Raw genomic sequence first — 26728 nt, forward strand, 5'->3', positions numbered from 1 at the left:
CAGACAAGGACGAAGTTTTATGTTACCGTTTCCCTAGCTCCAGTAAGCAACCATGTAAATTCTCCTTGATCCATATGTCTGACAATAGAAGAGGATGGTTAGCTCACAGAATGTCCGCTTTTCTTCTCTGAATTCATTTGGATTATTGGGGCTGTCATCATGCAGTGCCACATCTGTTATAATGAAATAATTATTTCATGATAATTGGTTCACTAGTGTAAATGATAATGATAATAATAATAATAATAATAATAATAATAATAATAATAATTGTTACCGTGTTTTAGCGGTAGGTAGAGGTGAAAGAAGGTGCGGGTGTGAATGGATCTCAAGCTACGAAAATATAGTGCATGTAAACTAAATTTAAAATTTAATACGGTTATATTTTCTTTTCAAAATAAATAAGTAACAAGCATGGCAGGTACAGAATAGCAAGTCAAATAAGGTAGTTACAATATTTACAGAATTTGGGCTTCGCGCCCCGAATTCACAATGCTTGGGCAATCCGCTCAGTTTTACCCCAAACACAAGTTTTAACAGAGGGGCAGAAAACCCCATTCATACCTAGGAGCCCTTGCTCCAAATTACACTGAAAAGCCTCCTCGAGGCATACAACATACAATTTTCAAAAGAGCCACTCGCTCTCAAATTTAAGCCTCTCCCAGGCCACACCAAACTCCACCTTCAAGCTGTCCTCAACGGACATAAACACAGGGGTAAAATACCCAATCTACTGAGGTCTATTAAACGAAAAGAATGTTAATTAAATGACCTCTAAAATAACAATTTGAGAGGAGGCGAACTTGCACTCCTAATACACTTGATTAAGACCTACTTGGCGCTAGGCCGTTAATACAAGGGCTAATCCCATACTAAAGAGGTGACTTAAGAAGAGAACAATTTGTTTTACATTAACGAAGAATAGGTTGAGAAAAGTAAGTTCACCTCAAAACAATATGAGTGGGAGCTCGAGAGGGTTAGCACTCTCTATCCCAAAATGCAGCTTAAAAGAGAATAGATGAAAAGATCGTTACATTTTAGGAAAGGTTACATGGTAGAACGCTTCGCACCCGCCCCGAGAGTTAAACTGCTGAGCTAGCAAAGAAAGAATTTATTAATCGGCCATTACCTTATTGTTGACCGCTGCCGAAGAAAGAGGCGCTTCCCGCCTCCTGCTATGTACTTAATACACTGAAAGATGGAACAGAAGTGGCCCGGAGACCCAAAAATCAGCAGTTTATATCCTCTCGCGGAAGGTTCTAGGTGTTAGGGGAAAGAAAACACCCTCCCACAAACTTTTTATTGGCTAGGGTACAGAAACATATTCAAGTTGGGGGAAGATACCTATGATTGGTCAGAAATTAATAACAGAAATTCGGGATTGGTCAAATGCAAAACAAGGGGAAAGAGAGGGGTATACAGCCAACTTAAACAATAACAGAAAGAAATTTAACAAAGAACAAACTTTAGAAATAAAATTTTCTCCAAAGAACAGTTATTTTTCTTCTCACTAGGGTGCACTATTGTAGTTTTTCAGTGGTGTCCTCTAGAAGAGAAAGTTCACACTTCTTACTTCAAGCAAAACAAAAGTACGTCGAAAATGACACAGTTCACAAACTCAAAAATTTCCAGGTGGTGACATCTTCTGAGAAACTAGAAAATTAATAGGGTAAATAAAGTTCAGACATCCTCCAGCAGAGGAGTTTCCACCGGCGCACATTTTAAATTAGCGGAGTGGAGGTGTACCGCCCGGTACAGACCTCCCCCCCCAAAAGTTCCTCCAGGGATGACACATGAAGTCAGTTTGAAACAAGTTCCAAGTTATGATGTGAATATGAAGATAGATTGCAGAAGCATTTATGAGATTTTCTTAATTTGGTTTGTTTCAGTTTCAAAATTTGTTGTTGCAGGTGAAGTAAAGTCTTTCTGTTTGTAGTAGTTGAATTCTGAGGATAAACTTTTAATACTTAAAAGTGAAGAAAAATTTTGCAATGTCCACCAAATATTGCTGTTGAATTCCCATGAAACGGTATTAAGGTTGAACAGGAATGTCTATGTAGTTGATGTAGGCTAAGTTGGATGGCCAGACCAGCCGTTACAGCTTGCGTCCAAAGGAAGCCGCTCGGACCCCTCAAGTACCCTGAGATACCGCTCGCCCGCACTATGAGGGGAGCAGAGGTGTTGAAGCACGCCGCGCCCGCGGTGAACATATACAGGCTGCGGGCAAGAAGCAGGTCGTGCGCCGCACATCAGCCTAGGCCGGGAGGAGAGCTCCGGCTCGCCGTGCACATGTCGTCCTCGCTGGGGCCGAGGGGGCCCGTCCTCGAACCCAGTCGCGGCACAGCGCCGCGCGGCAGCGGGGGCACTGAAACATTAAAACTAGGCGGCAGAATTGTGTTGGACCATCATGTTTCTTTGAGGGCACAGGCTTTATGGAGAGGTTGAGGGGCCAGCGGCGTGTAGATATCCATGGCATTTAATATTATCAAGCCACAGTGTGTATTGGAGCAGGAGACGGGAGCGTGGTAATGGCCGTGGCAAGGACAGGATGGCAGTTTAACAACTCGGGGGAGGTTTCACAAAAATGCTTACATATAAAACAAAATATTATAGAAAGAGCAGAATGCCTTAAGAGTGGAAACTCAAAAAAAAAAATATAACCTTCATATTCCTATCAAATTATATGAAGCAAGTTGACACAAAATTTACACCGGTTTCACCTGGGACAGGTGAACCCTAAATATCCTCTCGGTGGCTGGATTGCTTACTAACAATGTAACCGGCGTAAGGAAATCGAGAATGACACACGGCCCATGGAATCTGGGGGCAAGCTTGCCCGCGGGAACAAAATTCTTGACCATAACCTGGTCACCTACCTTCAAAGGGGTGGGTCTCCGTCCACGATCCTACCTTTCCCTAACCTTTTCATGAGACACTTTAAGATTGGCTTTAGCCTTCTTCCAAAGATCTTTAATGTTGTCCGGATCTATTGTCTCGGGTAGAATGTCACTCAGAGACCAGAGGTTAGAGAGCGGCGTGTTGGGAACAAACTTGAACATCAAAGAAGCTGGAGTAAACTTGTGAGATTCATGAACCGCCGAATTCAAAGCAAAAGCTATCCAATGCAGGGACGTGTCCCACCTGGAAGGATCTTCATGATGATAGGCAATAAGTGCGGACCTGAGATTACGGTTAACCCGTTCAGCCAGAGATGGTTGAGGGTAATAAGCAGAAGTAGTTACATGAGAGATAGATAAGTCAAAACAGAATTTACGAAATAAATTAGATGTAAAAGCCTTAGCATTATCAGATACAATATATTGGCACGGACCAAAAGAAGCAAAAATAGAATTTAAGCAAGTAATGGTGGACTGAGCGGTAGCCAGCTTAGTCGGAAATAACCAAGAAAATCTGGTAAAACCATCTACACACACAAAGATGAACTTGTTGGCATTTCCCTTCGACTGGGGGAAGGGTCCTACATAATCAATATACAGGCGTTCCATGGGGCGCGACGCTTGCTGAGAAGACAAGAGGCCTACCTTGGTGGACATGGTCGGTTTACTAAGCAAACAAGATTTACACGCTTTTACAAGTTCACGGATTTCACCGTCCATACCTTTCCAGATGAACATATCACGAATCTTTTCACGAGTTTTAAAGATACCAAGATGCCCCCCTAATGGGGTCTCATGATAATACTTGAAGATCATAGGTACAAGAACCGCTGGAACAACAACTTTCATCATCTTATCATGCCTCGAAGGGCAACATAGAACACCATTCCTCAGAACATAAGGGACAACATGTTCCCCAGAAGAAAGGGTTTCCATTATCGGAGCCAGCGTCGGATCTTCACGTTGGTATTTCTCAATATCCCTAAAAAGCATGGGAGCATCTGTTAAGATGGCATTAACACCAGATAGTATGGACTCGGGAGGTGATGAACTGTCGGCCGGTTCCTGGGTCTCGACGTCGTTAGAAAACATACGGCTGAGTCCATCAGCCACAACATTTTCGGTACCTCTGATATGCCTGACATCGAATTGGAAGGCAGAAATACGGATGGCCCAACGGGCTATACGACCAGTACGACGCGGTCTACCTAAGACCCAGCTTAAAGCTTGATTATCTGTCTCCAGGTCGAATTTGACGTGTTCCAGATAGAGACGGAACTTTTCTAAGGCGAATAAGACTGCCAAATTTTCAAGCTCATATATGGAGTACTTGGCTTCTTGAGCCGAAAGAGTCCTAGATGCATAGGCGATGGGGCGCCTCCCTAGTTCAGTCTCTTGGAGAAGGACTGCAGCTACCGCCGACGACGACGCGTCGGTTTGGACGATGAATTTCTTCGACAAATCAGGCATAGCAAGTACAGGGGCATTACAGAGAGCTAATTTAAGGTCTTCAAAAGCGGCTTGTTGAGAAGGTCCCCACTCAAATTTGATGCCTTTCCTACGAAGAAGGTTTAAGGGCGCCGCTCTATTAGCGAAGTTAGGAATAAACTTTCTGAAGAAATTCACCATACCAATGAACCTGGCGATACCTTTAATGTCCTTGGGAGGTTTAAAATCACGGATGGCCTGTGTTCTAGAATGATCGACTGCTACACCATCGGGTGACACAATATGCCCTAGGAATGACATAGAGGGCTTAGCAAAGGCAACCTTGGACAACTTAACAGTTAACCCAGCCTTACGAAGGCGATCGAGAACTTCTCGCAGATGATCTAGATGTTCTTCAAAAGTCTCTGAAAATACGACGACATCATCTAAGTAGTGATATAAGTACTCGAATTTGATGTCGGAGAAGACCCTATCTAGTAGCCTAGTGAGCACAGCTGCCCCCGTGGGGAGCCCGAAAGGTACGCGGTTGTATTCATATAAATTCCAGTCCGTGGCAAACGCTGTAAGGTGTTTAGACTCTTCGGCAAGGGGAATTTGATTATAGGCCTGATTCAAGTCCAAGATGGTGAAGAACTTGGCCTTACGAAACCATGAAAAACAAGAATGAAGGTCCGGAAGGGGCACAGATTGCAACACCACCTTCCGATTGAGAGCCCTGTAATCAATGACAGGCCTGAAGCCTCCTTGGGGTTTCGGGACTAGAAAAATAGGCGATGAATACGCCGACTTAGAGGGCCTAATAATACCATCCTTCAACATCTGATCGGTAATTTCTTTCAGAGCCTTCATTTTAGGTGGAGATAACCTATAAGGTGGAAAACGGACAGGAATCGAATCCGTGACCTCAATTTTGTATTCAATAAGGTCAGTAACACCAAGAGTATCAGAGAACACCTCGGGAAACGACTGACACAGTTTGCGAATACTATCAGCCTGCTCCTCAGGTAGATGTCTAAGGTCTAACAACATCTCATCCTGGGTAGGCGAAATAGAAGAACATGACACAGAATTACACTTTAATAGTGGGATTTTACAATTAGAAGCAAATTTGAATGTGCACGACCTAGACTGGAGATCGAGCACAAGACCAGTGTGAGAAATAAAGTCAGCTCCCAATATAATGGGGCAAGACAATTGCTTGGCCACAAACAATTTGATTTTCCATGTAAATTTAAAAATACGAATTTTGACATATAAGGAACCGAGAATTTCTAATGGAGAGGAATTAGCCGAAACGTATTGGATCGCCGACAAACAATAGTTAGGAAGCTTACAAACAGATTTCAATTTTGAATACCAATCAGCCGAAATAATAGAACAAACACTGCCTGAATCTAAGAGAGCTGTTATAGGCTCGTTATTTAACTCAATCTTAAGAAAAGGAACAGGTGCGGGGGTATCCGCCGCAATCCTAAGACATTCTTTAGGGCATTCAAAAGATGAATTTGAAGGCTGATCGTTCTCTGCATTTACAACCTGTTTACCACGGGCTGAGTCTCGGGAAGATGGATTAGTCGACTCAGCCGAAGCCACTAGTCACTTTTTATTATTGGCATAGGTGGAATTTGCACCAGGAGTTGAGCAGGAGGGGGTGCTATTCGAATTGGGACAATTCTTGGCAATATGTGAGAAAGCCCCACATTTAAAACAGCCTTGTGATGACCCGGCTCCATTCCTTGTCCCACTTGACTTGATCAGTGGACACTTGTTGCGCAGATGGTCAGGCGACCCGCAAGCATAACATTTACGGGGATTGACTGGTCGGCGAGGTGGAGGCCGAGTGTTACTAAAGGAAGGCGGGGGTTCTTTCGCGACACGCAAAGAATCGGCGTATCTAACTCCTTCCGCTGAGACAGCCAATGCTTCAAGTTCAGAGAAAGTTTGCGGGCACGCCGCGAAACACAAATATGACCTATAGGGAGGTGAAATTCCCTCTACAATAGCCTGTACAATCTGATCTTCAGGAAAATGAAGGGCAAACACCCTAGTATAGAATTTAATATCTTGTATGAAATCAGCCAATTTCTCATCCAAGCGCTGTACCCGATAATAGTACTTCTGAATAAGGGAGGACCTGGCTCTAGCAGGGATGAAGTTAGCTAGCAAGTGGGCATGGAAATCCTCAATAGATGATTGCTCGGCAATGGCTCTTACGATTTTATCTGAGAGAATACCAATAGCATACGGATAGATAATTTGCAAAATTTGACATGGAGAAAGAGAAAACACAAGGGCATGATCCTGAAATTCAACTAGAAATCTTAAAAATGAAATTACATCACTGGTGGTATTAACGGAAAACTTAGAAATACCTCTGAGCAACATTGCCAATGGATGAGGCAAGCTGCTAAACCCGGGTGACATAGTAGGTAAAGGTTTCAATGGCAAGGAAGTTAATTCAGAACGGATGTTACTCAATGATGCACGACGTTGAGATTCGTTGTCCAATGGGGCAGGGATAGTTTGAGCAGCAACGATTATCCTATTAACTTCTCCCTTGGGAGGCGCTTCCTCACTACCTGCATTCACTATGGTGGGTTGATCAGAATTGGGAGGAACTTCCCCAGTTAACAATTGAGTGACCTTACTAGATAATTCGGAAATATTTTCCAGGAGCGTACTAGCTTCCTTCCTCTGAACGTCATTCAGTTTTAGAGACAACAGATCGTTAACCCTATTCGAAAAATGATATAGCCTGCCTTGCACACGCTTAATTTGATTAGGAGACGGATCATTTTCATCAAAAAACTAACTACAGAAGCTAGCCCAGTAATATTCTCGACGATCGTGGAAAGAGAGTCATCAATTTCTTTCTCTCCCAAATTGGGGATGGAAATGGGCAAATCAAGGGACTCTCTAAGCTTGTTAGTGTCTACTGCAACCGTGCCTCCAGATTGCACATTTCTGATATTTAATTCATAGATCAACTCCTCTTTGCGCAAATAATTAAGATGGAGAACATCGCGAGGGCCGGGCATGATGACAGAACAATTTTGAAAAAGTCAAAAAATTCCAGCAACTGAGAAAATGGTTAGAGTTCGGATCAAAACAATGTGTAGCCGTCAAAAGGGGCTAAATTGAGACCCATTCAACCACGCTCTGCTACCACTTGTTACCGTGTTTTAGCGGTAGGTAGAGGTGAAAGAAGGTGCGGGTGTGAATGGATCTCAAGCTACGAAAATATAGTGCATGTAAACTAAATTTAAAATTTAATACGGTTATATTTTCTTTTCAAAATAAATAAGTAACAAGCATGGCAGGTACAGAATAGCAAGTCAAATAAGGTAGTTACAATATTTACAGAATTTGGGCTTCGCGCCCCGAATTCACAATGCTTGGGCAATCCGCTCAGTTTTACCCCAAACACAAGTTTTAACAGAGGGGCAGAAAACCCCATTCATACCTAGGAGCCCTTGCTCCATATTACACTGAAAAGCCTCCTCGAGGCATACAACATACAATTTTCAAAAGAGCCACTCGCTCTCAAATTTAAGCCTCTCCCAGGCCACACCAAACTCCACCTTCAAGCTGTCCTCAACGGACATAAACACAGGGGTAAAATACCCAATCTACTGAGGTCTATTAAACGAAAAGAATGTTAATTAAATGACCTCTAAAATAACAATTTGAGAGGAGGCGAACTTGCACTCCTAATACACTTGATTAAGACCTACTTGGCGCTAGGCCGTTAATACAAGGGCTAATCCCATACTAAAGAGGTGACTTAAGAAGAGAACAATTTGTTTTACATTAACGAAGAATAGGTTGAGAAAAGTAAGTTCACCTCAAAACAATATGAGTGGGAGCTCGAGAGGGTTAGCACTCTCTATCCCAAAATGCAGCTTAAAAGAGAATAGATGAAAAGATCGTTACATTTTAGGAAAGGTTACATGGTAGAACGCTTCGCACCCGCCCCGAGAGTTAAACTGCTGAGCACCGGGCGAGTTGGCCGTGCGCGTAGAGGCGCGCGGCTGTGAGCTTGCATCCGGGAGATAATAGGTTCGAATCCCACTATCGGCAGCCCTGAAGATGGTTTTCCGTGGTTTCCCATTTTCACACCAGGCAAATGCTGGGGCTGTACCTTAATTAAGGCCACGGCCGCTTCCTTCCAACTCCTAGGCCTTTCCTATCCCATCGTCGCCATAAGACCTATCTGTGTCGGTGCGACATAAAGCCCCTAGCAAAAAAAAACTGCTGAGCTAGCAAAGAAAGAATTTATTAATCGGCCATTACCTTATTGTTGACTGCTGCCGAAGAAAGAGGCGCTTCCCGCCTCCTGCTATGTACTTAATACACTGAAAGATGGAACAGAAGTGGCCCGGAGACCCAAAAATCAGCAGTTTATATCCTCTCGCGGAAGGTTCTAGGTGTTAGGGGAAAGAAAACACCCTCCCACAAACTTTTTATTGGCTAGGGTACAGAAACATATTCAAGTTGGGGGAAGATACCTATGATTGGTCAGAAATTAATAACAGAAATTCGGGATTGGTCAAATGCAAAACAAGGGGAAAGAGAGGGGTATACAGCCAACTTAAACAATAACAGAAAGAAATTTAACAAAGAACAAACTTTAGAAATAAAATTTTCTCCAAAGAACAGTTATTTTTCTTCCCACTAGGGTGCACTATTGTAGTTTTTCAGTGGTGTCCTCTAGAAGAGAAAGTTCACACTTCTTACTTCAAGCAAAACAAAAGTACGTCGAAAATGACACAGTTCACAAACTCAAAAATTTCCAGGTGGTGACATCTTCTGAGAAACTAGAAAATTAATAGGGTAAATAAAGTTCAGACTTCCTCCAGCAGAGGAGTTTCCAACGGCGCACATTTTAAATTAGCGGAGTGGAGGTGTACCGCCCGGTACAATAATAATAATAATAATAATAATAATAATAATAATAATAATAATAATAATAATAATAATAATAATAATAATAATAATAATAATAATAATATTACATTTTCAGGAAGAAAGATTTAAAGATGGAAGGATTCCAAGGGAGGGGGGCAAAGGAAACCACCGAGCTCGATAGCTGCAGTCGTTTAAGTGCGGCCAGTATCCAGTATTCGGGAGATAGTGGGTTCGAACCCCACTGTCGGCAGCTCTGAAGATGGTTTTCCGTGGTTTCCCATTTTCACACCAGGCTGTACATTAATGAAGGCCACGGCCGCTTTCTTCCCACTCGCAGGCCTTTCCTGTCCCATCGTCGCCATAAGAGATATCTGTGTCAATGCGACGTAAAGCCAATGGCAAAGAAAAACGACACAAAGTGGTCTGAAGAAAGAAAAAAACGTAGTGAAACAATGAATGAATATTGGAATAAAAGGAAGGAACAACAAGAAAGGATGAAGAATTGAAATTGGAACGTGGTCCCTAGTAGGGCCTAACGCAATAATAATAATAATAATAATAATAATAATAATAATAATAATAATGCTGGCTTTACGTCTCACTAACAACTTTTACGGATTTGGGAGACGTCAGGGTGCGTAATTTTGCCCAGGGTGAATTCTCTTATGAGCCAGTAAACCTGTCAACATAAGGTGGTCATATTTGAGCTTCTTCAAATACCACTACCAGCTAGAACTTGGAAACCTAGCACTCTATCATTTGACCCATTCACCCCGACTATAAAATAATTTTAATAAGAACACCAGTATTTTCGTACTATTATATCCAGATTTTTGACTGAATGGTCAGCGTGCTGACCTTCGGTTCACAAGGGCTTGGGTTCGATTCCCGGCTGGGCAGAGGGTTTTCACTACACGTCTTTAATTCCTCTGGCTCGGGGACTGGGATTTATATTAGTCTTAATACACTACCAATCACCACAGAAACACGCAATAGTGAATATATCCCACCACATAGGTTTGGTATCGGCAAGGGCATCCGGGCGTAAAACTGAGTGCCCACTCCTATAAACTGAGAAAGGCCAGGATGTTATATAATAAATTAAAATACAGTACATTGAAGAGAAAATAGAAATAAATTGCAAAAGAAACGCAAACTACTGTATCTCATTATTATTTCCAGCATTTTACCCCCCCCCCCCCCAAAAATAAAGCTTTCTCTGAGTACAACTCGTAAGTCCTATTGAAATGTTTCGTTACTATTTTCTATTTCAGGTAATAATGGGTGATCCTAAATCAAAAATTGGTCTTGAAATAGTACCGTTGAGTGATGCGAGGCGTAAGCAAGCCGAGAAAGAACTGCGCGAAACACCGGAAAGGGTGAAGGAAGCCACAGAAGCTCTCCGCGCACTCTTGAAAGGTAAGTGATGTTCACGTTATCCCTTGTCTTTGAAACCTTAGAATTTTTTCAATGTTCCTTTTAAATTATTCAGTGTGTCCCCCCCCCACCCGCCCACCCTCCCCTTCCCTGCTCCCTGTCCCAGAGGCTGTCAATTTCGCAGTGTTTATTGACAACTATGGTTGTTGGGAATGTAACTTCAAACCCCATATTTATTAACATTCAACTGTTTCGTTACATGCACCAACTAGGGATGGGTCGATAACAGTTTTTCTCGATACTCGATACCGATACACGATATTTTCCACAATACCTGATACTTAGACACTCGATACTGTCATTTCTACTTCTAGTTTCAATCCAGAATAGAATGTTGGGAGAACTGTGAAATGCCAATGAAATTAATTAGGTGCACATACTTAATGAGACAAAATTAAAAACCATCAGTGTACTTATTTTTAAATTCTACATTAGACATTTGAAAGAAAAATGCGTTTTTGAAACAGTTCCCTTTTATAAGTTTTTGTTAAAAAATAATAGCATTCTCACACTTTCGGAGTCACATATGAGTCCTGCTGTGCTAAATCATCTTTCAGAGATAACTGTTGCAGGTGGAATGCACCGATATTTAGCGGCTATTTTTTTAGTTTTGGAAATTTTGAATTTGTTTTTCAGTAATCCAGTGCACTAGAAAGAGGAGGTGACAAATCGTCGTTGAGACATGCAGTGATTTCTTCTTGGGAACTGTTAACTGGCAGTGAATCTGACACACGATTATTTTCTTGCATAATGTTACTGTGCAGGTATCACATTCTGGGCAATTTCTCGGGCTTTGCAGACGGTGACATCTAAAATAAAATAACGACATGTTTGTGAACTGATCGATTTTTACGAGTATGTCAGTATTACACGACTAGGCTAGCCCTACATAGGTATCCGATAATCTGAAAAAAAAAAATTACCTGGGCATTTTTGGATGCAGGACATTCCTCTTGGTTAGCAAAGTCCACTACTCGGTCTTTAGCACAAGTGAGAGCAATGAGGCTGCGAAAAACTCGTCCTTTTAAGCGGGGATCCAACAGCGTTGCCTTGACACATTTCATTTTCTTGAAGGGATTTATACCTCACGTTCATTTCATCCAGCAGTGACTGTCGTACTGTCGCAATTCCTGATCTACTGTCTACGGCTTTTCCAAATCAGAAATAACACTGTTCACAATGAGTATCACTCTGGACTGACAATGAATATGAACTTACGGCGAATGTCGCTTGATTGAAAATATTTAATGTGTCAATCAGTATATTAACAACCGAGCTCGATAGCTGCAGTCGCTTAAGTGCGGCCAGTATCCAGTAATCGGGAGATCGTGGGTTCGAGCCCCACTGTCGGCAGCCCTGAAGATGGTTTTCCATGGTTTCCCATGTTCACACCAGGCAAATGCCGGGGCTGTACCTTAATTAAGGCCACGGCCGCATCCTTCCACTTCCTAGGCATTTCCCATCCCATCGTCACCATAAGACCTATATGTGTCGGTGCGACGTAGAGCAAAAAAAAAAAAAAAAAAAAAAAAAAAAAAAAAAAAAAAAAAAAAAAAAAAAAGTATATTAACAAGATCCCACTGCGATACTGTAAGATTCACTGACAAGGAAAGATCAGAGGATGCAAAAGTTACGGCCCTCTTTTGCTGCTAAAGTCTTCTTAGCATATGTAGAGTTGAATTCCATCGCGTAGGTTCATCCTGAATCAAGCGGTGTTGTGGTAAAGAAAGATGCTTCTGTGCCGCTTTAAGAATTTTAGTGGATTTTGAGGAGTGTTTGAAACTCCCAACTAGTTTCCTGCGTGACGAAATGAGACTTTCAATATTTTTAAAGCGAAAACTCCATGCTTCAAAACAAGTTGAAACGTATGAGCTAAACACGACAGGTGAGTAAAGTTTCCTAACTTCATAGCATTTACACAATTGGGACCGTTATCATGTATCACGATCGTTAAAACCCCAAGTTTCTAAAGTTTTCTTAAAAAATTGGCTATATTTTCACCAGTGTGGCTCACTTCTTCGAATGATATCACTTCAATGCATGTATGTTTAAGATTATAGTCCAGGTCCACAAAATGAACGCTGACACTTCAATAACCCTCGCAGGCTGTTGATGTCCACATATCCGTCGTGACAGCTACGATGTTCGCATTTTGGAGCTCCTTTCTTACACTTTCTTTTCCACTTCTTCTTTAAGTTCTGGAATTATTTGATTAGATATTTGCTTACGAAGAGGCATAGCATACTAGTTTCAAGATACTTAATCAACTCCTTAAATCCTTCATCCTCAACAATGCTGAATGGTTGGTTATCTTTGCATACCACTGTAGCGATTTTTCTGGTAATTATCTTCGGACCGAGCTCGATAGTTGCAGTTGCTTAAGTGCAGTCAGTATCCAGTATTCGGGAGATAGTAGGTTCGAACCCCACTGTCGGCAGCCCTGAAAATGGTTTTCCGTGGTTTCCCATTTTCACACCAGGCACGGCCACGGCCGCTTGCTGCCCACTCCTAGCCCATTCCTGTCCTATCATCGCCAAAAAAACCTATCTGTGTCGGTGCGACGTAAAGCAACTAGCAACAAAAAAACAAAAAAAAATCTTCGGCTATCACCTGGTTTAATTGCAAATTTCTTGTCCATAAACGATTGAAGTGTAGGTTGAGACTGTTGAGAGGATGATGGTGATGATGATGCCGATGTCGTCGATGACCATGAAAGAAGAGTCACAGGCTCATCTACTATTACTTCATCAGAAGTTAAATTTCCACTTCCGCGGAAATTTTTACTAAGATGTTCTGAAAAATCAATTTTGTGCACTGATGTGACATGTTTTTTTTAGGTTACTATCGTTGTGAGATTTTACACGATGTGAAAAACTCTTTTTAAAAATGCGGCAAATAGCGCGATCATCACAATGGGGATCTATTTGAAAATAGTTCCACACTTCACTCATATTGAACGAAATAGAGATACAGATGGTACGGTACCATGAAATGAAACACACAATCTTCTGTCACGTAGAGATAGCAACTGAAGAATAAATAATCAATTTGGCGAGTGGCCGGGGGGGGGGGGAGGGGGGGACTAATGCTCACAGTAGGCGGTCGACCTCATTTAGGCCTTACCTTACATTTGGTTTTCCAGAAGTTATCTGTTTACCTGCGTTGACATTTCTATACTGAGAGTCAACTCAAGACCTAAGCGATCCCTTTGATGTTAGCCGGACTTCTGGTCAGTGAAGAGGCTTCCGCAGCGGTAAATAGTTCCTAGGTTTGTTGCTTGTTTCTGAAGTCAGGAGCTTCCCTGAGTTTCGTTAGATATTCTGATGCGCTGAGTTGACCAATTAAAAATTTTTGCCCTGTAATAACATGGAAAATATTTGACAAGTGGTATGTTATTCGGGTTCGTTACCAACTACCTTCTTTCATATGCAGATGGCTGTGAATATTTATTGTTCTCGGGGGTATTTGTAGCAAAGTATACAATTATTTTAACATTTAACATGCGCTTGATATCTTATTGCATTGTGTACGTACTAAGCTTTGCAAGTTCATTTCATTGCTGTTTTATTCGCTTAATTTTTAGGACGTGAAGATGGATCAAAGAAAAATGTTGGTAATACTGGCTGTAATAGCATGCTCAGTATGCATAACGGCTGCCAGCTGTGAGTAGCATGTGGGTGATGCTGTGATGCTTGAGTCACCACTGAAATACTTTAAAGATAATAAAAGTGGGGGGGGGGGAGTCTAAACAAATTATTCTGAAGGTTTTCAGTAGCTTACGAGATGAGAATCTGCTGTGGACTTAGGAAGAAGTGGTGTAAAAAACCGCTCAGCTGACCGCGTTTCTACGTGCAGTGTTTACACGGCTAGCGCGGAATTTAAAGGAATTCGTATGATTTCTTGTGGCACTATATCGTGTGTGCTGCCCTGTGTTTGTTTGTAGTGTGCATTTTCTGGAAAGTGACTTTTGTCCCGATTTAAAAGTAAGGCGTCTGAGAGCTAATGTTGTTCCTAGCGTTTTCCCCGCGTATCTACTACACAAGATTCCTGCTGAAAAGCAGACAAGGCGTAGTATTCGTAAGTCACCAATTTCTCACAGAAGCAAAAAGAAGGAGCGTGATGAAAGCTCTGAGTCCACTGGCGGACTGGACCAAGGTTCTTGACTGGACGAGGATTTATGTGAAAATGAAACTCAGCCGACTCTCAGTCATTGTTTAGTAGGGATACAGCTACATACTTTAACACTCACAACAATAAAGGGAGTTGAAGCTTGTGGCTTTTTCGTGTTGCGCATTGTGAGTGACAATCATAACACGAATGTCAGCATGTTGAGAAGAATCTCTACTTCAAAAGACATCAAACCGAAGATCTGTCATCCTGTTGATAGTGAAAGGTCTCTTTTTTCTTGCTTTCGATCAATGCCACATTCTGAAAAACGTAAGAAATTCTTCACTCGAAAAATTTATGTTTGATGGTTTCCAAGACATAAGTGGTGATTTTATCAAGAAACTGTATGAGATGCAATCTATCAATAAAGAAAGGGGTTGATATACATGATACTAGTAGCCCACATACAGCAACATTGCAGCGGAACAAGACGCATTTCTTCAGCTGGATGACGAGAGATTGGAGTGACTGGAAAATGATTTTCCACAATACTTGAAGGAACTTAAGACCGCCAGTGAGAAAGCCGGAAAACAATTTCTTAGCAAGGAGACGTATGAGGCCATTCTGTTAACGACAGCATGAACAGTGGGTTGTGTCAAGTACCTTCTTCAGTCAGGATTTCATTTCGTACTGACCCGAGCATTCAATAGTGACTCTATAGAGATGGTTTTTAGCACTCTGCGGCCAATTTCAGGCAGCAATGATATGCTGGATGCTAGAGCTGTCATTTTCAGACTCAACCGCATTTTAAAGACGGGAATCTTGCTAATTCCTGCAAGCAGTAACGTGGAGGTGGAGTCTGGCACTTCTGTGATCGGAAATGCAGAAGAGAGTTTTTCAAACACGCCCCAAGGTCAGCGCAATGTAGCGCATTTACCAGATCAAGTACATGTATCCTTGAAGATCTGCACAAGTCCCCTGGTAAGTTACTTCTATACTTACGGGAGCTAATGTTTAAATATATTGTGCAACAACTATTTCTTCATTGTTGGTCTGAGGTACGATTTGAAACCCGAAAATTTTCTCTTTCAGATCTGGGTTACCCATCTATAAAGTTAGCATGTCTGTCGTATAAGGAGGTTTTGTTGTTCGAAAAGCACTCCTAAAAATCAAGTGTGACTTCTGCTTGATTCTTTTGATAAGCCCAAGGTGTTCATCAGTGCTAACTGACTTGATTTATAAAAGAGACGAAAACAGCAGGCTGCACTACCCATCTGATTTGCTGCTGTAGATTTTGAAGGTTATTCATGATTTTGTATTTAAAGCACAATCGTTTGTGCATAAAAATCCTCGTGCGTCTATGTGTGACTATTTAGTGCCTGTTTTGAGGGATTCTCCTCACGTCAGTTGTCCTGAAATCGCACATTCACAGTTAATGAGTGAAGTTATTTGCGAGTGTGCTATTCCGACACACATAGGTCTTATGGCGACGATGGGACAAGAAAGGCCTAGGAATGGGAAGGAAGTGGCCGTGGCCTGGTATAAAAATGGGAAACCACGGAAAACCATCTTCAGGGCTGCCGACAGTGGGATTCGAAACCACTACCTACCGGACGCGGGCTCACAGCTGCGCGCCCCTAACCGCACGGCCAACTCGCCCGGTGGTTGTTGGAAGTTTCACTGATAGGAAACGTCCTTTCAGTTTAAATCACTGCACTGACGGGGTGAAAGTTCCTTATGGGGATTATTGTAACTATTGTAAGTATTGTTCATTGGAGTAATCACATAAATGGGATTTTAAATACAGCGTACATATCTCTGCACATGGTCATGAGGGCATTTAGGAGTTGTAGTAAGGTCGCAAAAGAGAGGGCATATAAATCTCTGATCCCAACTAGAGTACGGTTCCAGTGTGTGTGTGACACTCGCCAGAATTACTTGATTCGAGAACTGGAAATGATCCATAGAAAAGCAACTCGATTTTGCTGGGTGATTCCGAAAAAGAACTGTAACGTTACGAAAATGGTGTAAAGTTTAGGCTGGGAAGACTTGGGAGAAAGGAGAATTAAGTGGTCTGTTCTGAACTGTCAGTGAAGAGATGGCGTGGAATGACATTAGTAGACGAAGTCAGTTCGAGTATTGTTTTTGAAAGTAGGAAAGATCACAAATGAAGAGGAAGTTAGAATTCAAGAGGACAATTTGGGAAAAATATTTTTTTATAGGAAGAGGAGTAGGGATTGGAATAATTTACCAAGAGAGATGTTCAATAGATTTCCAAGTTCTTTACAATTGTTTGGGAGGAGACAGGGTAAACGGTGGATTGGGAGTCTGCCATCTGGGCGACTGCCCTAGACGCACATCAGTGATGATTACTATGATATGGTTCATTTTCATGTCCTTCGCCTTGCCGATATCTCCCTTCGAAGGACGGGATCTCTTCTCTCCTCTGATCTTAATGAAGAGAGGATGGTTATTGTACTTCTCTATAACACATTACTTCCATCACCGGACTACTAGGTTTTTTCTTTATTTTTGCGAGAAGTTTAACAACATATTAACTCAGATGGTTTTCGGTTACAATTGGAGAGGAAAGGGCTTGGACTGGAAAGGGGGCTGCCATATCTTTAATTAAGGTACAGTCCCAGTAATTACCTGGTGTGAAAATGGGAAATCATGGAAATTAATCTTTAAGGTTATCGATGCGTTGTGTGTACCCACCATTTCGTGAGAACAAGAATACAGCTACATGGCGCATACCACACAGCCAACTTCCTCGGTACTACTAGAAGTAAACGGCCACTAAAACGAGTGGGTTTTGTTTAACAACTAGAGATCTGAAATTCGTTTTTGTAGTGTCACTGTCTAACAAAGCAGGCAACTCATTAAACTTCTCGGTATCATCTTTACTATCCGATCTCTCTTGATCAAGGGGCTGCCTGGCCGAGGCGGTAAAGGCGTGCTCGGTTCGCCCGGAAGGACGTGGGTTCGAATCCCCATCAGAAAGTCGTAAACTAATAACAAGTGGTATGTTCCGAGCTGTCAGCGGAGAAATGGCGTGGAATAACATTAGTAGACGAATAAGTTTGAATGGCGTTTATAAAAGTAGGAAAGATCACAATATGAAGATAAAGTTGGAATTCAAGAGGACAAACTGGGGCAAATATTCATTTATAGGAAGGGGAGTTAGGGATTGGAATAACTTACCAAGGGAGATGTTCAATAAATTTCCAATTTCTTTGAAATCATTTAGGAAAAGGCTAGGAAAGCAACAGATAGGGAATCTGCCACCTGGGCGACTGCCCCTAAATGCAGATCAGTATTGATTGATGATATATATATATGAACGGAGTGTCTGCAGGTAATACGCCGTTTAGTTCGAAGAACAAGCAATGCTGCGTGCTTGTACTGTACAATTACGTCACTATACGTGTGGGAAAAGTCACGAAGTTCAACAATTGACGTCATTCTCTACAACACAACTCAAGTAAACAGTCCGCAGTCCAGACTTGTGGCTGTTAAAAGAAACAGTTCTTCGATTGCCCTTAGCAATTCAAGCACGCGCTACTGTTTAAGGATGATTGCCTTTTATACAGTATATTATCTTAAGACAAAAACCACCGAATGAGTTGGCTATTCGGTATGGATCTTGTAGTTGTAAGCTTGTATTTCAGACGATGGTGGGTTCGGACCTCATCATCTCCTGTGGGTGAAAAGTGACTAAGTCCAGTAACCTCCAGAGGGAGTGTGTGTTTGTGACCAGAGTACCCGTAGCTGAGTCTATCATTGCTTCCACTTTTGCCAGCCTTCTCGGTTTCATCTTTACTATCCGATCTCTCTTGATCAAGGGGCTGCCTGGCCGAGGTGGTAAAGGCGTGCTCGGTTCGCCCGAAAGGACGTGAGTACCAATCCCGTCAGGAAGTCGTAAAATTTAAGATTTCCACTTCCGGAGGTGCATATGGCCCTGAGGTTCACTCAGCCTACACCAAAAATGAGTACCAGGTTAATTCCTGGGGACAAAGGCGGCCGGGCGTAGAGCTAACCACTCTACCCCATCACGTGCCGCGGTTAACAATGGTGGATGCGTTTACCTTCCACTCCTCCAAGGGCCTTCATGACCTGTACGGGGGTGACTTTGTCTTTTGTATTTTTGTCTTTGTCTCTCTTGATCAATTCGTGTTCTTTTCCGACCCCGGCGGTATTAGGTTCAGGGTATTTAGAGGAGTCTTTCGAGTTCATGCCCTTCGTGGTCCTTTCATTCCGACATTTTGCCGACATCCTTATTCTTCGCAGAATCGGCACTTGTTTTCCTCCGAATTGTGTTCAGAGGGGATGGTTGTCTAGCTGTAATACCACTTCAAATAATAATAACTACCATCACGGATCTCACTACCGGCAGCTGTGAAGATGGTTTACCGTAGTTTACCGCCAGGCAGATGTTGAGGTTGTGTCTTAATTAAAGCCACGTTCGCTCCCTACCCTGCCCTACAAGATTTCTTTTTTACATAACGCCGACATAGATACAGTAGGTCTTACGGCGACGCTGGAAGAGGAAAGGGCTAGGAGTGGGAAGGAAGCAGCCGTGGCCTTAATTATAGTACAGCCCCAGCATTTACCTGGTGTGAAAATGAGTAACCACGGAAAACCATCTTCAAGGATGCCTGCCGACAGTGGAGTTTGAACCTAATATCTTCCGAATGCAAGCTCACAGCTGCGTGCCCCTAACCGCACGGCCAACTCGCTCGGTTACCTTGTCCTAGCACTCCCTATTAGAATGTCGTCGAAAACCTGAGCATATGTTAGTGCTACATTAAATACTAGCAGAAAAACAAAGAATCACCAACATGACCATCTGTTACAACTTGTTGTCGAGATAAAAATACAAATGATAAAAGTATTATTTTTGTAATGTTTACAGGTGATCCTAAGCTAAAATTCCGGGATGACGACGAATTCCTTATCCGATTCCTGCGACCAACGAAGTTTTACCCGGAGAGTGCGTTCGCCTTGGTAAGTAAACACTGATGTATTTGACAGCTTTCATTTTTTCTGACAGACTGTACCAGGGCGCCATCATATCTCTATTTGTTATAATTTTCAAGTTGGAGGTAACTAGTGTAGCCCCCTAATCCTAGCTTTATTAACAGGAGGTGCTCTAATACCGCTACCAACAGGACATAACTGAAATAGCCTAATGGGGTTATGTTTTCGATATTTAAAATTTAACACGAGGGATGGAACGGGATGCACTCAGAATCCCGTGAATACAGATGAAACACCGGACCCCATGAAATCTCCGAAGTTAAGCAACATTGGGCATGGTCAAGATTTGGATGGGTTGCCTCGCGCTGTTGGTGGGGCGTAAGGGAATGGAGGAGCGAAAAGGAACTGGCCACCCTACCGTACGTAAACTCCGGCTCAGGCACACCTTTGCGGAGGTTCGGACCTGCCTTCGGGCAGAATACACCCTTACCTACCAGATCTACGTATTGAATCAACCCCATTCAGTTTACGGACAGTCATTTGAAATAAAAATATGCCCTATATTGTCATCTACTCTCCTGATTCGGCGGCCAATCCCCTCAGAATCAGTGGGGATCGCATCATAATACCGCTGTCAAACCGTATCCTGGAGCTTTCCGTAATGCTGAAGTGGGGAAACAGCAGGAAACCACTTGGAAGACAGCCAAGAATTACGATTCTGTCCCACCTCTACTCAAGTGCCTTCACGAGGCTGAGTGTATTCCGTTCCCTGATTCTGGTAGAGCTGCGAATTGGAACTACGGTCTTCGGGACCGGATTCTCAACAAGTAGGCCTACCCCGACACCACGAAGGTAGCTAATGCGATTACAAAAGTAAACCAAAACAAATCCCATGTTGCTACAACCCTGAGGGGCTTCACCTATCGAGCGACCATTGCTCAGTCTGAAGATTACGAGGTAACGTGTGGTCAGTACGTTGGCTTTCTAGACCGGGGCCATTATTTCACCGACGGACAGCGCCTCAACTTCCTTGATATAAGCTGAATGGGCCATAAATCAGCCCTCAGATCCAGATAAAAATTCCTGACCTCACGAGGAATTGAACCTGGGATCTTCGGGTGAGAGGCAGGTTCGCTAACTCTAGACCACGTGGCAGCAATGTGTTTATAAGCATGATACTATTTTTTGGTCGTACTAACACACTGAAGGTTTTCGGCGACGCAAGGAAGCGGTTATGACCTTTAAGGTACAGCCTTTCCTGGTGTGAAAATGAGAAACCACGGAAAACCAACTTCAGAGCTCCCGAAGTTGGGTTTCGAACCTACCACCTCCCGAATGTAAGCTAAGAGCTATGTGACCCTATCCACACAGCCATCACGCTCGGTATAATATAATTTATTTACTATTCCGAACTCAGTCTAGTTTATGGAAATTTAAATGCTGAATTACACGTTGCTTGAAAACAATGGAATTCTCGTGTAAAGACAGTAATCATTCACCACCCCACAACTCTACCCCCCCAATGTCGTGTCTTTCCGTCGTCAGGTCCGATTATACCGTGAATTCCAGCACCATTATCACTAGAAGTGTCTACCTTCGTAGTGTAATGATTAGTGCTATTAGCTACCGTCACCCGAGGGCCCGGGTTCGATTCTTGGTACTGCCAAAATGTTAAGATTGGTAGAAGGTCTATAATGCGTGCATGCATATCACTTCCATAGAGGGTGTGCTTGAGAAGCGCTGCAGCACCTCGGGACGAAGACACGAATCACAAAAAGTAAAATATACACTGGAAAGTTGTAAGAAAGACGAAAAAAGTTTCCCTTGAGTTATTTCATAAAGGTGTTCGACACACCACTTGTCGATGCAACACGGTACCGTACATTATTTAGAATCTCGCTTATTTAGAATGCCCTCCACGAACTATCGATTTCAAGATTCTGTGCGTCACATAACAGTACAATTGTAGCTAATTAATTGTAGAGCCTTGTCAAGCTTGGGTATGGATCTTCTTCTTTATATGCTTACTCTCCAGGATCGGTTTTTCCCTCGGACTCAGCGAGGGATCCCACCGCTATCGCCTCAAGGGCAGTGTCCTGGAGCTTCAGACTCTGGGTCGGGGATACAACTGGGGAGGAGGACCAGTACATTGCCCAGGCAGCCTCACCTGCTATGCTAAACAGGGGCCTTGCGGGTGATGGGAAGAATGGAAGGGATAGACAAGGAAGAGGGAAGGAAGCGGCCGTGGCCTTAAGTTAGGTACCATCCCGGCATTTGCCTGGAGGAGAAGTGGGAAACCACGGAAAATCACTGCCAGGATGACTGAGGTGGGAATTGAACCCACCTCTACTCAGTTGACCTCCCGAGGCTGAGTGAACCCTGTTCCAGCCCTCGTACCACTTTTCAAATTTCGTGGCAGAGCCAGTAATCGAACCCAGACCTCCGGGGTTGGCAGCTAATCACACTAACCACTACACCACAGAGGCGGACTTGGGTACGGATACTTAAGAAAATATATTTACAATCGTCTGATGGGGAAAATGCGGTCATCAGCGCCATACTCTTAGTCTTTTCGCGGCCGTCTCTGTTAACGTGATATCTGTATGAGCTTAATTAAACTACTGATCCTTTTGAAATTCTTCTCCATAGTAGTCTATAAGGGTTGTTCAATTGAAACGTAGATTGATGTCTACAAACTTAGACTGTATGTATTACACAACATACACTTTATCAAAACGACCACATATTGGTGATTGAGAGAGACTGTACAGTAGATAATCAGCCCCAAATTTCAGGGTAATGTCCCAACTTTGAACAAATTTCTCTATACCCTCCAGTCACCAATCAATCACCACTGATCTACATTTAGGTCAGGCATTCAGGTGACAGATTCCCTTCAGTTGTTTACCTAATCTTTTCTTCATTTCAAAGAAGTTGGAAATTTATCGAATACCTCCATTGGTAAATTCATATAAACGAATATTTGCCCCAATTTATTCTCTGAAATTCCAACTTAATCTTCATCCTGTGACCTCTCTTACTTTTAAAACCACCACTCAAACTTATTCGTCTACTCATGTTATTCCCAGCAATCTCCCAACGACAGCTCGGAACATAGGCTTTCTGCGTAGTCAAGCAGCTCGTCTCCTTTCTTCCAAGGCACCACAATGAAAGACACTGGCTGCTGATTGGACCACTCTTCCACAGCAACAAGAAGCACTTGATCGGTGGCGAAACGCTTACTCTTCAGGGATTCCTTCAGAAGACCACATACATCACTGCTACACGGGGATAGATCTTTGCTATAAGGCGGCTGATCCAGAAGACCGCAGTGAAACCAACGCCGACTGTCCATTATTGCATTGACAGCTTGTTGACGTGCATTACTTGGAACACAACCTCACTTCTTACCAGTTTCCCCGATCTTCTTTGGACAAGAATTGAATCATGTCACGTGATCATTTGCAGGTAACAATAAATACGAACCTGGATTCAAAATTTGACCAGAGGCGTCATTCAAATTGGGGTCACGGGTCTTCGGAGAGAAAGAAAAAGTCATGTGACTTTTTTATGTAACCCAAAAAGTATTATATTACGCATAGTGTACAGGAATGGTTTCTATCTACACTGACTGACAGAGCAAATGCAACACCAAGAAGGAGTGGTTCGAAAGGGATGAAAGTTGGGAAAAAAACAGAGACGGCACGGAAGAATAATTGATGTTTATTTCAAACCGATATGCAGGTTACACAATGCGCACGGCATCGACTCAGTAGGATGTAGGACCACCGCGAGCGGCGATGCACGCAGAAACACGTCGAGGTACAGAGTCAATAAGAGTGCGGATGGTGTCCTGAGTGATGGTTCTCCATTCTCTGTCAACCATTTGCCACAGTTGGTCGTCCGTACGAGGCTGGGGCAGAGTTTGCAAACGGCGTCCAATGAGATCCCACACGTGTTCGATTGGTGAGAGATCCGGAGAGTACGCTGGCCACGGAAGCATCTGTACACCTCGTAGAGCCTGTTGGGAGATGCGAGCAGTGTGTGGGCGGGCATTATCCTGCTTAAACAGAGCATTGGGCAGCCCCTGAAGGTACGGGAGTGCCACCGGCCGCAGCACATGCTGCACGTAGCGGTGGGCATTTAACGTGCCTTGAATACGCACTAGAGGTGACGTGGAATCATACGCAATAGCGCCCGAAACCATGATGCCGCGTTGTCTAGCGGTAGGGCGCTCCACAGTTACTGCCGGATTTGACCTTTCTCCACGCCGACGCCACACTCGTCTGCGGTGACTATCACTGACAGAACAGAAGCGTGACTCATCGGAGAATACGACGTTCCGCCATTCCCTCATCCAAGTCGCTCTAGCCCGGCACCATGCCAGGCGTGCACGTCTATGCTGTGAAGTCAATGGTAGTCTTCTGAGCGGACGCTGGGAGTGCAGGCCTCCTTCAACCAATCGACGGGAAATTGTTCTGGTCGATATTGGAACAGCCAGGGTGTCTTGCACATGCTGAAGAATGGCGGTTGACGTGGCGTGCGGGGCTGCCACCGCTTGGCGGCGGATGCGCCGATCCTCGCGTGCTGACGTCACTCGGGCTGCGCCTGGACCCCTCGCACGTGCCACATGTCCCTGCGCCAACCATCTTCGCCACAGGCGCTGCACCGTGGACACATCCCTATGGGTATCGGCTGCGATTTGACGAAGCGACCAACCTGCCCTTCTCAGCCCGATCACCATACCCGTCGTAAAGTCGTCTGTCTGCTGGAAATGCCTCCGTTGACGGCGGCCTGGCATTCTTAGCTATACACGTGTCCTGTGGCACACGACAACACGTTCTACAATGACTGTCGGCTGAGAAATCACGGTACGAAGTGGGCCATTCGCCAACGCCGTGTCCCATTTATCGTTCGCTACGTGCGCAGCACAGCGGCGCATTTCACATCATGAGCATACCTCAGTGACGTCAGTCTACCCTGCAATTGGCATAAAGTTCTGACCACTCCTTCTTGGTGTTGCATTTGCTCTGTCAGTCAGTGGATATATATATATATATAAAATAAGAGTTTTGTCTGTATATTGCTCAGAATTTAAAAAAGGATGATATTTCTGTATCAGTCGTGTCCATAGTAGCAAGGAAATGAACTTTTTTTTAATTTTCCGTAAATACTGTCTGTCTGTCTGTCTGTCTGTCTGTCTGTCTGTCTGTCTGTCTGTCTGTCTGTCTGTCTGTCTGTCTGTCTGTCTGTCTGTCTGTCTGGCTGTCTGCATGTATGTACACGCATCACGAGAAAACGGCTGAAGAGAAGTTAATGAAAATCGGTATGTAGTGTCCGGGAATAAGTCGCTACAATCTAGGTCGTAAATAATCTTATTCACGCTGAGAGAAATGGTAGTTTAGGGGAAGGCCTAAAATTTGATTCTCAAATATTTCTGTTATGAGTGATCCCATCGTAATGAAAATCGGTATGCAAAGTCAGGAAATAAGTCCCTACAATCTAAGTCATAAATAATCTTATTCGCGCTGAAAGAAATGGTAGTTTAGGGAAAGGTGTAGACTTAATATATCGAATTTTTATGTTATTAGTGGTCCTATCTTAATGAGAATCGGTATTCAAAGTCGACAAATAAGTTGCTACAATCTACATCATAAATAATTTTATTCACACTGAGTGGAATGGTAGTTTAGGGGAAGTCCGAAAATGTAATTCTCAAATATTTGTGTTATTAGTGGTTCTATCGACAAATACTATATTACCAAAGGTATATAGTATTAAATTTTCGATCATTTATATCTTATAATACATTTTACCGTATCGGCTATGATAACAGAGATATTCATGAATTTGGATTTTTGTTGCTAAGTCCAAATCAGCGCCAAGTCACGAGAAAATGGGTAAACAGAATTTAATGAAAATCGTTATGTAAAGCCGGGGTATAAGGAATTACAGTCTACGCTATAAATAATTTCTTAAGACGCCCTAATATCACAGAGTAGAAAGAAAACTAATGTAAATGTGAAGGCCTACAATACAGAAAGCTCTATAATAATATACAACAACAATAACATTACATCGACCATTGTTTGTTGTGATGTGCTTTGTGTCTTCTGTTGTCAGTCATGTCCGGTAGATGGGATTACTGCTGTATACCGAGTATTTTTTTTAAAATTTGCTTTACGTCGCACCGACACAGATAGGTATTATGGCGACGATGGGATAGGAAAGGGCTAGGAGTAGAAAGGAAGCGGCCCTGGCGTTAATTACGGTGATGCCTGATGTGAAAATGGGAGACCACGTAAAACCATCTTCAGGGCTGTCGACAGTGGTTTTCGAACCCACTACCTCCCGGATGCAAAACTCACAGTTGCGCGCCCCTAACCGCACTGCCAACTCGCCCGGTCGTTCCGAGTATAACAGCCTGCCTGAATATTGAAGGGAAATAGCTGGGGAGTTAACTTTCTTCTTAAGCATGCCATTCCTCTGGTTCATACATTTTCTGATACTACTGCTGCGTAACAAACTGGTTCATGACAGCATTAGAGCTGTTCAATCCCTACCCTGAGCCCCTGATTGGAATGAGCAGTGTGTATATTTAACGGGGCAATGGCAGAGGAGTGTTCACTGTCTGCGGCGCCTGGTCAATCCAGCACTGGAAGTTTGGACTGTTAGATCGGCGTCGTAGTACTGTTTGTTAAAAGTGAGAAAATGTGCGGTTTTTCATTTGAGCGAGTATTTTATATGATAACATTGCTTTTAATCCCTACATTCCTACTGACGTTTTTGTAATGGCCTAAGTTAACTGTAGTTACGAAAACCACAAAGACAATCTTTCTGAGAATTCCGTAGCGAAACACGGGTACATCAGCTAGTATTATTATAAAGTGGAAGGATGAAAACACAAGATGCAAGTGCGATAGCTCCCGTCATAAAAATATATACAGTCT

General features: G+C 43.1%; 1 protein-coding gene across 2 annotated transcripts in view; it reads left to right on the top strand.

Annotated features, from left to right (window-relative positions):
* LOC136877456 (retinaldehyde-binding protein 1) overlaps window positions 1-26728 on the top strand; it is a 146028-nt gene that overhangs the window by 16215 nt on the left and 103085 nt on the right. For both annotated transcript variants that reach the window (XM_068228654.1, XM_068228655.1), the window contains exons 2-3: window positions 10529-10673; window positions 19714-19805. In XM_068228654.1, the coding sequence (XP_068084755.1) occupies window positions 10535-10673; window positions 19714-19805 (231 nt within the window). In that variant the 5' untranslated portion in view covers window positions 10529-10534. The remainder of the gene's footprint in view (window positions 1-10528; window positions 10674-19713; window positions 19806-26728) is intronic.

This window comes from Anabrus simplex, chromosome 7, assembly GCF_040414725.1.
Source record: "Anabrus simplex isolate iqAnaSimp1 chromosome 7, ASM4041472v1, whole genome shotgun sequence".
Lineage (NCBI taxonomy): Eukaryota > Metazoa > Arthropoda > Insecta > Orthoptera > Tettigoniidae > Anabrus > Anabrus simplex.